The sequence below is a fragment of the Haemaphysalis longicornis genome, unplaced genomic scaffold, assembly GCF_048455015.1.
Source record: "Haemaphysalis longicornis isolate Haplotype H1 unplaced genomic scaffold, Haemaphysalis longicornis Haplotype H1 scaffold_13, whole genome shotgun sequence".
Taxonomy (NCBI): domain Eukaryota; kingdom Metazoa; phylum Arthropoda; class Arachnida; order Ixodida; family Ixodidae; genus Haemaphysalis; species Haemaphysalis longicornis.
Window position 1 is genome coordinate 71,285,004 of NW_027526233.1, and position 17,164 is coordinate 71,302,167.

Consider the following 17,164-nt stretch of genomic DNA (forward strand, 5'->3'; position numbering starts at 1 on the left):
GATGCGTCGCATCTCGACAGGGTTCCCCTCGCGGGAAGGTCGGGTAATTTTTTTCGCCCGCGTCTGTTTTTCGCGAGTAAAATGCAGACAGATAACCAACTAACCCAACTTTCTGCCTTAACTAATCCTTTTCGGTGTTTGTCGCAATGAATTGCAGTAGTTTGGCGTTAAGTTAGCGGTTGTAGTGCTTGTGCGTGTGTGTGTTCTGTTTTTGTGTGTGCGTTCTGTCTGTGTTATGTGTGTGTGTTGTATCACGTAGGGACGAATGTTAAGTCCTAATTGGCGGCTACAGTGGAAGATGCCGACTCCGGCTGTTGCGAGCTGCAGCAGAAGTGGTGGTGGTGCCGGTGACGCTCCGCAGTTCCGCGATGGAAACGCTACCGGTATAACGCCGACTGACTTAAAAAAATATTCCGCCACCTTCCCACGAGGGGAACCCTGGGGTGATGCAAGGCATCTCACGGGGTTCAATTCGCGTTTCCGTTATGTTGGTTACCCAAATGTGGCTGAAGTGTAGTGAACCTTAAATGATGCTCAATCACACGTAGAGTTCCAAGTACGTAAAGACTGTCTTCATCGGAAGATTCAACGGAGCCGTCGTCGTCAAGCGAAGCACTAGCAAAGTCAAGCGGAGTCGAGCAACTTAGTCAAGGGAAAGCGCGCGCTTAACTGAACGGGCGGCGAGCGCTCACCGCTTTATATGCGCGCTTGAAGGAGAGGAGGCAGCGGAGGAAAGTTGCGCATGCGCACACATGCGCGCTCAAGCGCGCCGGAGCACATGCGAACGTAGGCTAAGCGCGCCAGCTGTTATGATATTGAGCCAGAGAGAGCGCATAACGCACAGCTGTCGGAGAGACGAACGGAGGAGAGTTTGCGCATGCGTAATGAGGAGTGCGGACTACGCAAGTCAACGCTGGACAGGCCGAGTGTAAGAGATGCCTTCCACCTAATAGATATGAGGCAGTAAATATGTATTTTTAATGCCACTAAGCTTGTTATGTTCACCGATGAGTCATGTCTACGGAAGCGCAGACGTCGAATGGGGAGCGCACACAGCATGTAGATCTTGCTGACCCGCGCTCGCCATGGACTTTCGACGAGGCGATTACCAAGGTGTTGATACTGCAATACAATATGATCTTTCTGAACTAGACTTGTAACAGTTCCTGACGAGTGTCCATTAACTGGCCGGAGAAATAACACAAGTGCACCACCAATGAAACTACTCTTCGAAGTTGGCATCATGATTGGTCTAACTCTGCGCAGCATACGTGGCCTGTCGCTCGGAGCCCATCCCCCTGGATCGTCTGCTTGTACCACGAATGCTTTACGCGATCAGCAGTGGCTGTTTTGTAATTTTAGTAGTTTAGATTCCGTGACAACGCGAAAGGACGAGAAACTTTTCCTTTAACCGCGTCGTGTTCGCAATCAAGATTCGCATATCGAGCTGCGTTTCCACATTACGCTTCTTGCTTATCCTGCTATCAACCAGCAGTGTACAATGGAGAAAGTTATCCTTCCATATCGTTTTGCAGAGTAAGGCGTTCGCTTAAAAAAAGTAAACAAAACGCCGTGATTTTAAAGGTTAGACTGGACGAAGATGGGCTTGTGTAATGCCAACCGGCTCTAATTACCCAACAATGCACGCTGTTTTAAAATAATTACAAGGAACCAGAAGTGATTATATTGGTGTATTGTGAAGGATAAGGTTACTTCTAACTTATAAGGGGGTCCCATTTTGTCGCCCCTGTCGCAGCTTTTCGTGTGATAAATGGATTTCGCTCCGTCTGCTTGCCGTCCAAGAAGTGCACCGAACATACCCGACAGTTGGTCGTTGGTAAAAAGTCTCTGCGGTTTTTCAACGTCCTCCGCCGATGTCTTAACTGGGTGTCTGCTGGGAAGCGATGCAGCAAAAAAAGGTCGCAACAGGACTGCATGGTCGCCACGCAGTTTCATGCAGTTGTGTGCTGTCTGCGATTTTTTCTCGCTTTATCTGGTTGTTCCCTAACACACGACTGCACACTGGCGACCAAGCGACCTTTGCGCATTGAACGTCATCGCAGCACAGACTAAAGCAGTTGAAAGTTCCGCAAAAACTGAGCACACGATGACAAAAACTCTTCAAAAGCTCAGCAAGCGGAGACAAACACTCTTGTAGTACGCAGCGGAGCACACCGCTCCGAGCGATGTTAACAGGTCCAACGCGCACAGGCAGCGCTGGTCCGTCGGAAGCGAAAGGCGCAGGGGTCGCCGAAAGGCCTGTTTTGCGAGCATTTTACTTCTTTCCCGGCTGCTCATTCTATGGTGAAGTTTATCTTGTCATTATTTTGTATGAGCATTCCTAGGACTCGTATTCTTTTTTTTTTTTTTTCGGGTATTACAAGTTTAATGTTAATTTCTGCTGGGCTCACATAGCGGGGGACAGGGATTCGGATAACTTCGGATTTTTATGGTGGGCAATCCATTGTGTGAGCCAGTTTTTCTACCAAGTTTGTAGCCTGTTGAAGTGCATCTTCTTTTTCAGCCAGCGATCCTTTCGTAGTCCGGATTGTTATATCGTCGGCGTAAAAGGTAAAGCTTATGTCGGGAATGCTTTGCAGATTTTATGCGATTTTGATCATCGCAATGTTAAAGAGCAGGGGGGAGAATACTGAGCGCTGCGGCGCCCCTTTGTTGGGAATGTGAAAGGGATTGGATCGAACGCGGTGATTCGATGAACGCGGTGTGATCCGATAGGAAGGCTTTTACATACTGGCTCCCAAAAACGAGGGGTATGTCTGCTCGACAAACACAAAGTACAAAATTCATGCTTGAAGCTCGTTCTATGCGTGACGCCAGGAATGTAGGAAAGCAAAGCGCACGGGTTCGCACAAGCGTCTCTTGGCCAGCAATGGTCATTTGACGAGCTTGAAAACAACAATACGGAGAATGAATATGAGGTGTAAAGAGCAAGGGGAATTAATACTGAAATTGATTTGAAAAAGGGTTAAATGCGTGAAACAAAAATGTGCCGGTATGGTCTAGTGAGCATGTTCGTTTGACGCTGCAAAAAATGTTGCAGACAAATTTCTTGATATCATTTATTTCTCCCCACGATGTAAATGCGGGTGGACGGTAAGATGATTGTGATGAGAAAAGGTGATCAGTTGAACAGGAAGAGGTTTGCTCCAGGAGAGAACGATGATGGGGCCCTTACGTTCCCGCGATGTAGGAGGTGGCGCCTTCTCAGGGGTCCGTCCCACTGCTGTTTTTTTCTTTTACACTTAGGAACTGCAGATGTTCTCCGTGACTTACACAGCGCCACAATGCATGGGCTACAGCACTGGTTGGTGCAGTTCACATTAATCAAAATACCCAATTTTTCTATTCGAAACGGACATGGTGCGTACTTATGTAGACAAGAGTACCCTAGCGTTCTGGAGAAACTGCTAGTGCTGCAGCTCCACCACAAGTGGAACAGCCACCCTTCCTCCATGCACCAGCTGCTTCGGACGAACATCATGAGGAACAGCAGTCTATAATTTTCCTGGAAGTAGCCGGACCATGGACAGTGACAGTGACGGGACTGCAGCACACAGCACTGCGCGTGTGAACAGGGACGATGTCGTTCCTTTGTCTACGATGCCGAGCAGTGCTACGATGCGCAGAAAGACTAGGAAGCCATAAAATAAGTACGGCCTGTAATATCCATCATGAGAGGGGAGGCATGCTACAATGATGGTGAAACTAAGCGGAGTTCCCCCACGCGGCGCAGATGGTGTTGTGCTGCGCCACGTTTGAAAACAACAGCAGTTGGCTGGATTCAAAAATAAACATAATTTTGCACCGAAGTGACGGCTAAAAATGTTTTCCTAGCCTTGGCGGTCCTGACGGCCTACATCATTCCCTGGTAGTTTCGTGCTAGCACCGGACTAGGCGTGCTTTTATCACAGGCCACGTACTACGTCTAGAGGAAATTATTTGGGGCCCTTGATAACACGTTTCTTCCTTGTCAATGAGCTGCTGTTGATCAGGGAACTGTGCTGGTGAAGCGTCATCCGAACTCGGTAATTAAACCATGCAACTGAAGAGGTTATAGAAGAGATAGCACTTCTAGATAACACTTGATGGCTGAGTGCATGAGTGAACCGCTGATAGAAGCAGAGATGAAGGGGAAGATGTGCCCTTTTCAACATTTATTCACAAACCGTACTAGAGGACAGACAGTACCAGTGGCTCGTATTTCTCGTGGCGGCCTAGATTCTCCTTAATCCACGTCACGTAATGGTCAACTCGGGTGAACACCTGCACTCCAGAGTGCGATGCGCAGTTCTCGCCGTAAGAGGCGATGCCGACTTGCACCATGCGCCCGTCACTGCGTCTGGTAAACGCTGGCACGCTGATGTCAGTCTGTTAAAATGATAAAAACAAAAGCATGTCAGAAAAGTTATACATGAGTGTTTTTGGCAGGTGAATGCGGGTGTCCGTTTCACAGTATAATCCAGCATGTAAGATAAAAATGGCAGGAGAAGTGGTTGGCGGCTATGTTCGAGTTACCACTCCGGCAGTATTTACTCATAGCTGATAGCACGTAATACAAAAACCCGCACAATGCAGGGGTATGTAGTTCAGGAGAAACTGCAACGGAGACATCCTGTAAACAATGTGGGTTAAATTACAGAAAAATTGATTGAAATGACCGCTTTAGGGAACGCTTCACTGAAGGTGTTTGTAAACATTGTGGCATTACTTTGCAGATAAAAGTCTGGAGTCCCTTAGGCCATGTTTCGACCCTTCTGCGTGCGTTTTCGCAAATTAAATTACTAGAAAAATCAAATCGAAATTGATGTTTCCTTTTCTTCATCCTCCTCGGCTGAGTGGTGCCGTTTCCTGTGGCACGCAGTCGTTTCGGATCGGCTTGGCTATGACTGGCCGGTGAAAACCACCGCCCACACCACCTATGTGCCGAGTCGCCATCGGAAATTATTAACCGCGAATGAAAACTGAGCCCAGACATGGTCTGTGGCGTGATGATTAGGGTTTTCAATTCTGAGTATGGGGAGTTCCGTATTGGCGTGACCCCTTACGATAGCAAGGCCAGACTTGCCACGAGAAGTATCACCGTGTTTATCCTCGTGCTAGTTTTATGGCGTACATTGGGAGAGTGCGCTACAGGGAAGGAGAACCTGCAGGGCAGGCATGTGCTGCTATGACAGGGACATTTAACACAAGCATGCCGGCTGAAGTGTTTTTGGTTGCTATTGCACACACGATACATAGAATATATTAAGCTTAATAAGGTCCATGAAGTCCAATTAACTCCACACTAGCACCTTTGCTTTCTGTGGTGTTGTTTACGGAACTTCGCTGACTTCGTGTTAGTACAGCTCAAGCTGCATAAGCTTGTGTCGGCTGACATGATTATAGAAGTCCTAAGGTTCGGTAAGAGCAGGAGATGGATTACTGAAGTTAATATAGGTAAGGAAAAACTAAAATAAACCATCATATTTCTCGTAAAGCGTAATATTAAGTTTCGGTAAGCACTTGTAGGGCAGGGTGAACTCACGGTCTTGGCGACGAGCACACATTTGCTTACGCTTTTCCTGCCCTGAGTAATGCTGACGCTGGTGATGGGATAATTGTTGGGGCTAGGGAGAAGCTTATTGCACACGCGTTATTCACGAAATGCCCTGCTTAGCTGCTCAAAGTGCCACAAATAAACAAGTGGTAATTATGTACATCGCGACGGCTCGGGCGTTGCTTTGTATCCTGTCCTTTCGGAGTGGACCTCTGTGTCTTCGTAGTGCAGTCGTGTGACGCCCTGTGGCAGCGGTATCGGACCATGCCGGATCGTACCTCGGGTGAGGCGTCTTGTTTGGTGTTTCTAAATTGTATTCACGTGTTCCTTTTTGTGTGATTTGGTAACCAGTCTTCCATTGCTACACAGGCGAATCGGCCGACCACGGGGCAAGCACCGCCGCCCGCGTTATAGCGACGTACTCGTGCATCGACGAAGCTCTGCATAAGCACGAGCGGATGGGAGCAGCTGTGGCGTACAGGACATGCATTGGTGCGCTCCAATATGTAAGAAACAAGTATCCGCACACAACTTCTGCGCCGAACGCGTCCTGTAACCAGTTTTGCTCCGATGTCTACTCGGACGGCTAGCCGGTCCGCAGAGTAGGATGGGAGAACGTGTTCCCAATTCGTTTCTTCCCTGGTTGAAAACGGGTTACCGCGTTAGTAAAAGTGTTAGTCATATCATTCGCCGTTCGGGTGCAATTTGATGGTAAAAGAATGAAATCAGTTCCGCTCAACATGAAAGCTGTCAGGAGTGTGGAGCAGTGATTCGCCAGCGTTTTTCTCCTGTTTTATCCTTGTCAGTACTTTTTGTTTTGGCAACGCCACCTGTATAACACTGCATGATACAGGCGGCGTTGCAACTACTTTCCCCCAAAGAGTGGCTGTGGCTCCCTCTCTCGACTAGTTTCAGTATCAGCCCGCCGTTAATTCCGAAATAGTCGAGAGAGGGCACCGCAGCCCCCCAAATGGCCCCTAAAGAGACACTGGATTGATTGTTATTACTTTTTGGTGTAATTATGCGTTGATTCATGATCCTCTTCGTCTTTTATAATATTGGGTCCTTATTTGCTGCCTAGAAACGGGTGAGGATTAAAAGCAGAGGAGATAGGTTGGGAAGCAAAAATTACGCCCATCTTCCCGCGAGGGAACCCTGATGTGATGCGACGCATCGGGGTGTTCAGTTGGTGTTTCCAGTGGGTGATTCTCTTGCGCTGACGCTGATATTGGATTGTGTCAGCCCACTCGCTGAAGGGACCCTCGCTTCCATCACGTCTTCATCGGAATAATCAAGCCAAGCAGGAAGTCGTCAAGCAAGTCACGCGGAGTCGAACGAGAGCGAGCGCTGACTGAACCGCCGCAGCGCGCTACCCGCTTCATATTCACAGCGCCTGAAGGAGAGGAGACAGCGGAGGAGAGGCGCGCATGCGCGCACTTCCGCACCGGAGCAGACGCAAGCAGAGCGAAGCGCGCGCGCAGCTGTTGTTGTTATGCTAATACGACGGAGTGAGAGCATTGCGCACAGCTGTCGGAGAGAAGAGCGGAGGAGAGCCGCGTATGCGCAGGTGGCGTGCGCACGCCGCCGATGCCAACGCAGGAGGGACATGCCTCAGAGCAAGAGATGCGTCGCATCTAAAATGTAAGTAGAGGAGGAGCGCACGGAAATTGGAACATGGAAGAAAGAGCACTCAGGAGTTGCTCAATAAAGAATGTAGTGAGAATTGCCAAAAATTCTTTTACGAACTTTCGCGTAGCGCAGAAAGCTGCCACTTTCAGCTTAAATATTGTATGTGCAAGGTATATTTATTGAATCCTCCCTGCAGCTAGCGGTGGACGCCATAGAAGAACAGAAGGCACGGACCTGGTTTGCAACCCCAGCAAAATCGGAGCTACTAATCATTACGCCAACGTCACGACTCCGGCCAGAAAGAGAGTAACGTCAAACTACGGACCATCAACGTGCGAACGATCCCGGAGGTCGCTAAACTCACAGTGCTGGGCTTCCTGATTGAAAGGAATCGTAGAAACAACGACACGGTTACCCGCCTGGTTGGCAAGGTCACGGCTGCACGCAGCTAATCAAACTAGTCGCAAACAGAAAACCCGACATGAGAGATGACCGCCTGCTCAGGTTGATCGAATCATTTGCAGTAAGTCACGTTGCTTACGCCGCGGCGTTCCAGGACTGGCTACTTCAAGAGCGTAACCGCCTAAAAGCTGCCATAAGGAAGTCATACAAGGCAGCCGTCGGTGTTCTCGACATCGCAAACACCGAAAAACTCCTCGAGCTCGGAATCCATAACCCCTTGGAGGAAATCATAGAAGCCCAGCAAGTAGCTCAGATCGAGCGGCTCAAAGGATCGAAGACGGGAAGATCCATCCTTGCCCGACTCGGAATGGAAACAGCGTCCACCACTTGAAGCCCCGGCAAGCAAAAAGAACGAGACATCCCGGCCGTCATCCGGAATGCTACCAGAGTCTATCCTCTACCCAAGAACTTGGACTCGACTCACAACAAGGACAGAAGAATGGCCAGGGCAAAGGCCATGTTAGAGCAGCACATGAGCGTGCCCAGCGCCAGATTCATAGACGCTGCAGAGTACAGCGACCGCCGATGCTTTGCAGCGGTAGTCATCGATGCAAGGACGGGAGACATGGGGAACGCTGCGAGAATCGTTGCCCGAGAAACGCAGTGTGAAGAATAGTTGGCCAGCGTCCTGGTCATCGCGGACCCAGAAACAACGACCGTGCTAAGTGACTCCATAAGTGGAGTGCGTAACTTCGCCAAAGGCCGGATGTGCTGCGGAGCAGTGCGGTTGCTCGAATCGGTGAACATCGATGGACGCAAGGGAGCATTGAAATGGTTCCCCGCTCACGCAGGGAACGATATGTCAGAATCGGTTGACAACTACATCATCATCATCATCACCACCAGCCTATCTACACCCACTGCAGGGCAAAGGCCTCTCCTATTATTCTCCAATTACCACGGTCCTGTGCCAACTGTGACCAATTTATCCCCGCCAACTTCTTGAGCTCACCTGCCCATCTAACTTTCTGCCGCCCCCTACAACGCTTGCCTTCTCTAGGGATTCACTCTGTTACCCTTCTGACAACTACAACGAGACGCCAAATTCAGTGGCGCGAGGATTAACAGGCCGCGCGGCTGTAATGAATTCGTCTGTAGAGTGGTGGACGGAGACAAAGGATAGGTACGATACCTTTGAAGGTGTCACTAAATATTACAGGAATAACAGGAGGGTGCTGGTACCGCCCCACCCCGAATTGACTAGAGAACATGAGTCCATGTTCAGACAGCTACAGACAATGTCATTAATAAGCCCGGTCATTATGAAGCATATCCAACCAGCACTGTACACGGACGACACGCGTGTGTTGTGCAATAACTCTTGGGCAAGAGCCGCGCATTTATTATGGGATTGGGAAGTGCGACTAGACGAAGCTTCGACCAGGACCGACCTTCCGCCGTGGTTACAAGACGCCATACGCAGTTACGACAAGGACATTCAACTCTCAGCCGTCCAGCAGGTCCTAACGGCTTTCGAACAGCAGCACCGGAGAGAAAGCTGCGGGCCGTCGCCCTCCCTTAGGGGACAAGGGTGTCCACCCCCGCAGTGAGTAGGGAAAGTATTGCTTAGTAGAATGCCACCAGGATAGACAAGTGGCTACGTCCGGGCGCAGTGGAGACATTACGTCTGCTGCCGGCGATCAATAAAGTCTCTTTCAACTGAATTCAATATTTTTATGTATCATTTGAAGAAAGTGCATAGGAATACACTTTGCTACAGAAAATGTTGTACAATAGATTTCACATTTGTAAAAGGGGAAGGAAGTTCACATTTTCGAAATTTTGGCTGCAACACGGATCGTAGGCGGGCCAGTTGGTACAAATTTCTGAGAATTATAGCGCGAAAGAACGGCACATCAGAGGAGTAGATTAACACAGCGCTGACTAACAACTGAAGTTTTATTACCGCTGTACAGCAATAAACAGGAAAAAGGAGGGTGACACGTGACGCTAGACTAGACAAAAAATTTTTAAAAACAATTTTATTTTGTTTTTGTTTGTAAATTTTTTTGTCTAGTCTAGCGTCACGTGTCACGCTCGTTTTTCCTATTTATTGTTGCACAGAGGTAATAAAACTTTAGTTTTTAGTCAGCGCTCCTCTGTAGTCCCGTGCTTTTGCGCTGTTATTTTGGCTTCGCCTCACACCTTAAGCATGCTTGCACATTTTTAAATGGAAGCATAAGCAGAACCTCTTCTCCTTTAGGCTGTACACTACGATACGAAAACAAGGGAAAAAAAGTGTCGGTTGGTATGCCTTCTCACTCACTAACATGCCTGAAATGACAAAAAACACCATGCGTGATGTCATTGCATGTGAGTGCCATGGTATGTGGCGGGCGTACGGGCGTACCGTATAAACTGAAATTCGAGACAGCGCAAAAAGACGGGACAAGGAAACGACGACACAAGGCGTTTCCTTGTCCCGTCTTTTTGCGCTGTTTGGAATTTCAGTATGCACCACCAACTAGCCCAAACCACCGTTCAAATACCGTATAAAGTTACACTTATAAGCTTAGCACAGACTTCCCCACGCGAATATCCTGAGATTTCCTTCTCACGCTGATTACATATGTAGCAGCGTAGCGTCTGCCTGCATTACTTTTGCAAGTGTGAACTTGCCCACCTGGCATGTTAATGATCCCACGCCACAAAAGTAGAGCGTGTCATTGATGCTGTCCTTCAACCTTTCGCGGCAGGTCCCAGCTGGCACGATGTTTAGGGTGCTGCCAAGTAGCTGGATTGCACCTGAAACAAGGCCGGGAAAATGTGGCATTAACCTTAATAACGGTCAATTCATTAGACTGCAGAAAGCAAACGCGCGTTTTATCTTCATGGCGTTGACGATTTCCTAAGAATCAGGGTGCCATTCTGAGGTGTATTAACCGAAAGGGCGAGGGGAAAATGAAGTTGTTGGAGGCGATCGTTCCGTTCGAAGACAGAATCTGTTTATACGGGCAGTTCAGTGAGAGCACCGACATATCCAGTTGTCATGCTTAGCCAACACATGACCCACGCGGTTAAAAACGCGAGTACAAGAATACCCCCTGCCGGATTCGAACCAACAACCAACTAGTTCTCAGCCAGTTGCACCTCAGATTGTGCTATGGGAACACTATGAGAGGAAGTGGCCGTGACGTGGTCATTAGGGCCAAGATTAATGCGGAGGCAACTAGCAGCGTTATACCAGAAATCACATTGTAAATCGCGCATCATGCGTCCACACAACGTGGAAGATTGTACACACGCAAGAGGACTTCTTCGGCACCAGGTAATCTAATCAAATCTTCGCCCCTTATGAGCATGCGCAAGCGATATTAGAGCAACTGGCGCCACTTCTTTCCCAGCACAAAGGTCGCGGCACGTTAGTCAGCACGTGCTGCAGCGGTCATAAAGCGTTCAGGCCCGGAAAAGTTTAGAAAACGAACGACTACGCAGAAGTTCGGAAGCGTCTAAATAAATGTATCTAGGTTAGTGAATACACAAGTGTACTGTTCACTGAATCTGGAGTGTCGAGAGTGCAATAAAATTTGGGCAATTTTTATTATGCTGCCAAAGGCCGAGGACCCGCGAACTTCTCGACTAGCTGACTAGAGATCGCCCCCGAGCATTAGCCTGAAGAAACATTAAATGGGGATTAACTTTTAAAGCAAAACTTTCTACCTCTACTAGCAAATGGTTTCGTCTTGGTGCGCGTCACAAGAAACAACCAACCAGGATAAACAAAGACTATTAGCACCGCCAGGGATCGAGCCTGGGCACGAAGCATCTCGGCGACTATACTCGGTTACAACTCAAGAACGGCACCACCTCATGTAGTGTATCACTCCGCCAAAGCGCCGGACCCGCGACGTCAGTGCACGAGCGTTTTGAAAGGGCTTCGCTATGAATGCTTGACATCGTCTGCCTTGTCTCACGCAGTTTGTTTGTCGCCACTGGAGTCGTTTATAAGCATATTAAGTCCGAAAAATCACGGGAACAGCTCACGCCATGTTCAAAATATTCCCAGTAACGCCCTACTTGCGCCGCGCGGAAAAACATCCGGCTACGGTGATAAGGCACAGCGGCAACTACCGGTGCCGTTCTTAAGTTGTCACCGAGTATAAGCTACGCCCACACGTGGAGACGGGGCGGCAGACGCTGGTTTTGATTCAGCGGCTGAGGACGGGGAGGGCGCTTTTTCGAGGCGACACATGAAACAAGGGTGAGGTGGAGGCAGTGGGAGAGGTGAAGCAGTAGCAGCCAGTGCCTCCCTCCTGCTCATTCTTCGAAAGCCGCTCCTCTTCGTTTTCTTTCTACCGACGCACGGCCGTGGCCGACGCTGCTGCGCTCGGGACTCCACCCCCGCGATTCCCAGTTAACGGCCGGCAGAATCTCCGGTTTCACTCATTGTAGAGCCACGCGTGTCAGTGTCAATTCAAGTAATGTCGCATGGGCAATTGTTGTGGGTGTCGTTTACAGCTTTCATATTAAAGTTTACGGCTTAAAAGCTCACACTTATAGGAACAATGGGGGAGTAAAGATCGTTGCGGCTGCGAAGGAGCAAATCGGCTGCAATGACGACCTTAAACATACTTGATGGCCCTGAAGGTTGCGTACAACTTCGCTACCTTAAAGTCTTCCGCTTTAGTGTGAGCTTCGCTAATTTTTTTTCGTGCGCTGAAGCTAAAATTAATTATATACAATTTAGACCGAACCCAAGCCCATTTTTATAAAGAGCTCGTTTATGGAACACAGCTGATTAAATCTCGATGCGCAAATCTTATAATGAGTGGATAGGTGTGATGCCACAATAACGAACATTTTCTCCGGCCTCGAAATTGGGGCGCCCAGTAATTTTCAGTGAGGGGGAAGATTTTGTGCAGGTGAGGGCAAGGCAAGGGCAAAAATGCTTAAATCCTACGGTGAGAGACAGGGAGATTAAACTTTATTCTGCAGCTCAAGTCATGGGGGAGAGCTTTGTGTAGGAGTGGTGAAGGCGAAGTTATAAAAATTGCTGACGACGTTGGGATTAGGGAAAAAAATTCTGGATTAAGGGTGAGTTAAGAAAACTGGAAATGGAGATATTCGCTTACGTCCTTGAGGCTTGTTTCTATTCCGCACCTCCCAGGAAAACTCTAGAGGAGACCTTCCCCCGAAATTCACTGGTGACGTTGGCAGGCAAATGGGTGTTGCGTCCTCTAAGCACCTGTCCACCTTTTACGAAAAAAAAAAACAGCAACAAATATTTGCACTAAGATCAAGGAATAATTGAAATCAAGGAACAAGAAGTCATTCATGTTTATATGACAAAAATAAGACAGAAAAAACTCTGACCACTTATAATCGCTTTTCGTGAGTTTTAAATGCCAGAGCAATAATATCCCACTGAACGCCTCTGAGTGTACCCCATACTCAGGCGGTAGAGGAATCAATGGCTCTTGCACCGCTCTGTCAAACCAAGCGTGCTTGATACGAAGTGCTGCTGCTAGACGCTGCACTAGGAACCGCTGTTGAATACTCCGCTGTCCACGTGGCTCCTGCATGAATCGTTGCTTAGCTGCGTCGTTATTTATTACGTGTGTATATGTCAATGCGAACAGAGTTCTGCCGTTCTGCTAGGGAACGCTTCTCAGGAGCATGGGAGCGCTTTAAGGGCATCCGTGCAATAAAGCAAGCAGTGTTCTTCGCAAAACAAACGAAATTGAAGGAAGACGAATAAAAATATTTCACCACCTTCCCGTAGGCGAACCCTGAATAGTATGCGAAGCAGCCATGGGGTCGACTCAAGTTCCCATTAGTTTTCAGTTCGATCACGGCGTTGCGGGAGGATAATGAGGGGAGCGGAGCGCTCACGCGCGTCATTTATGCCGCGGAGCTACAGTGGCGCCCCAGCGGAGTATGTCGCGGCTACCGTCGAGTGTCTAACCCTATGCTGCTTCGAATTATCGCGCGCGGAGCCGCAGGTGTTGCCATTCGTTCCGCAATACCGTAGAGGAGAGGAGCTTCGGAGAGGAGAGGAGGAATGCCGGAGAGCAGCGGAGCGCCGGGGAGGAGAGGACGAATGCCTCGCATACTACTCAGGGTTCCCCTACGGGAGGATGACGACGGTGGTTGAACGCGAAGCTATCTCCTGATGGATTCTGCTGACACACGTCTATTTGCTTGCGATACAGGCTGCACGGGATTAGGGTTACGCCGTAACGAACGAAGTTCGGTACCCTGTGACCTTGAAACGCGATGATAACTGTGGTCGTGTTTCCGATGCGCTTGGCTCCGACCGCGAGGGGGTTGCGGTCGTTCACGATGTTCCTGTCTATTTCGGCGGCGCCGTCGTGCGTCGGGATGCCGCGTATGACGCCCTTGACGGTGTCGTGGGGCGCCGTGCGATAAGCGCCAACTTCGTGGAGCTTGCCTTGTACTTGTATCGCTTGAATTCGGGGGTATTTTGCTGCGTTTTCCTCGCTAGGAGTGCTCACTACCATGATGTGTTGCTGGACGTTGGGGCATATAGTGTCCCTGGTCCCCGCCGCGCTCTCGATGCCTGCCGCTGCCAAAATCGCCGCGGCCACGTTGGTGGTGCCGGCCTTGAGAATGTCGAGGCCGCCCCTTGGCCTCACCACTATCTTGATTTCCTCCGTAGGCATGGCGGGCATGCGTGCCGCACGAATCGCCGATACACGGGCGCTGGTGGAGAACTTCGATTTCGAGCTCGTATTGCCGTCTCGACGGTTAGGCTTACCGTTCGAAGCGCGTTGCCGAAGTCTTGACATGCGATCGCAGGCCTGGGTCCAGCCAGCTTCATCATGGTATTCTTCGGGCGAAATATCCTCGCCCTGCACTTGCACGCACATTTTGGAGTCCGAAGGCCCCGCATATTGAGCGGAAGTCTCCATGTCGTTGGCGAAGAGTACGGACTATGCCAAGCGAGCCCTGGGTTCGCTTAGGCTTACCGAGTCCATGTGGCGCCGGGGTAGGTAAAGTTCGATAAATTGGCGAAAAACGCACCTTTCGATAAAAAATTGGTATCGGTCGAAGCCAAACACCTTCGCGCACACATTGATAATACGAAAACCGAAGTTTGATCCAAATAGCACTGCGTAATTAGGTATGGAAGACAGAGCCGATGTGAAAACGACTGCTCACCTCGGCGATCCCTACTACACTATCCTGACATTTTTTCATATGGGTGTTTCTAAGAATAAATGTCAGTTGGAAGTAGCGCTTGTCTCTGTTGTCCTCCTCCGTCCTTCCTATAATTTCTTGCCCTTTGCTTGATAGCCAATACGAGCACCATACAGCTGTACTATTTTACAATATAGTGATATAAAAAAACTACTACATTCAGAACACTGCGCTACCAGCGACACCACAAATGGGTTGGAAAGGGCCTTATAATCGTTAATATCGTCGGAGCACACGCAAGCACTGGTTAATATTGTGACAATCGCAGCGGTAATATCGGAATAAACGTATTTGATGGTGCATTGAAATGCAGCAGACTGTTCAGCGCCGCGGTAAATGTCCTTGTACGCTGGTGAGTGCTGCGCCATAGGGCGAGAGCGTCAGAGTCGGTTACAGTGAGGAGATCGACGCGAGGATAAAAAGAGAAACATGTGCTGCCGCCGCCGCCCTGTCTGCCCTGCGCATGCGCAGGTATCGCACCGCAGCGGATGCACCTTCTTATGCATTCTATTCCTGGGGCACGGTCTAAGGAATGCTTTGCAGCCTAAGAGAATTTGTGTTCTGCAAGTCCCCTACCGAGTCTTTGGGGGCGACGGCCTTTCATTTGATGAGCCCCTAATAGGTGCCATGAATAAAAATATGTTTGCTGATTTTTTTCCATAACAATGGTATCGATTTTGTCGCGCCTATCACACAAATATTCGAGGTAATAACATAAAAAATTAAAGCCGTTCCGCTCAATATGCAAGCTGTCGGAAGTGCAGAGCAGTGATTCGCCGTAATGGGCGGTACCGCCGTTATCTGCTTACAGCTACCACCCCATGCAATTCAAATTTGCCGCCTTCGAAGTGATCGCGCGCTCCCTGCCTCCAACTGCGCCAGCGGGAGCTCTGTTCTCTTTGTGCTTTCCTCCCCGCACGTGCCGGCGTTGCACTGCCACATTTTGCGTTTTTTACAGTAAAAAACAACCCAACGGGCGTCCTTAACTAAACGTTGATTTCGTATATTTTAGGAACCCCGCTAGGGGGCCGAACAGTGAACACGCACCTCGCATGGGCTTCGCTTCGACGGCCGATTTTCGCTGACCTGTTGACCACAGCGACCTGCAAATAGTGTCACTGAACTCCTAACGACGAGAGCTTCACGTCGACACCCCCTGTGGCCCCGACAACCCCGTCTTTTGGACACAGCGACCCCTGAAAGGCTGGACCACGCCGGTGACGCTGCTAACCCTAACGCGGTTGGCCTCGCCGCCGCCCCAGCGCCGAAGCCCCGCCTCGCCATGCCGAACGCCGACGAAGACGACATGGAGTACGATGCCCTCAGCGGCCGCACTCTGCCGAAACCTGGCCCCTGGCAGATTATGCTTGACAGAAAAATCACCCGGGAAACTGCCGCTGCACCAACCGCACGCCCGCCGCGAACGCCGCGTCAACCGACCAGCCGCAGCGATTTGGCGCCCCGACTACCCGACGCCGACTACAAGGCAATCTTCCGACCTCGTACCGGCCTCCGAATATCTGCATGGACTGACCGCCAAATAGCCCAAGGCCTACAACTGGCTAGCGGAATACCAGAAGAAATCTTCAATGTGCACGTGACGGTCCAATCCCAACCAATTCAGAACCTCATCATCGCAAGCACTCCCGACGAACGCTGCGCTCGGGCTCTAAGCAGCACCATGCTCGTGCACTTAGGAGCAGCAACATACGAACTGCAACCATACTTGAAACCCTTCTCGGGTACGGTCCGCGGGGTCATTCACGGCCTTGACCAGGACACTACCACAGCGCAATTGCCACACATATTAGCTCCAACCGGCATCAATGGCGCATCCATCATCGATGCAAGAATGCTCGGCACGACAACTTCGGCACTGATCACTTTCGAAGGCAAGCACGTCCCTTTTTACGTGAAAGCATACGGAACACTATACCGATGCCGTCCCTACCGTCAAACAGTGCAACACTGCTCCCTGTGTGGTGAGCTCGGACACCGCCGGGACGTGTGCCCCGAACCTGACAAAAATGTGTGCGTGAAGTGCAACGGGCGCGAACCGACACCCGACCACGAATGCACTCCCAAATGCCTTCTGTGCGGCCTGGATCATCCTACCGCGGACAAAGCCTGCAAGAAAAGGTTCAAGCCCTCCCCACCGTCTTCGAAGACCCCGCAGCGCACTGCTCAATTGAACCAGCAGCACCAGACCCCGCAGACCACCCAAAGACCAGCCGCCACACCATCAGGACCAGCACGGGAACCGCAGGTGAGCTGGTCAACCCTCTTTAAAGCCTCGCCCACTGCTCAAACCCAATCCCCCCCCCTCCCTAACACAACCCCCATCCAACCACCCCC

General features: G+C 50.0%; 1 protein-coding gene across 1 annotated transcript in view; it reads right to left on the reverse strand.

Moving 5' to 3' along the window:
• Positions 1-4,191: 4,191 nt before the first annotated feature.
• LOC144164097 (serine protease 56-like) overlaps positions 4,192-17,164 on the reverse strand; it is a 29,703-nt gene continuing 16,730 nt past the window's right edge. Inside the window, exons 5-7 of the mRNA XM_077694656.1 lie at positions 12,721-12,841; positions 10,272-10,393; positions 4,192-4,389 (exon numbers count right to left, since the gene is read on the reverse strand). Coding sequence (XP_077550782.1) covers positions 4,192-4,389; positions 10,272-10,393; positions 12,721-12,841 — 441 coding nt within the window. The remainder of the gene's footprint in view (positions 4,390-10,271; positions 10,394-12,720; positions 12,842-17,164) is intronic.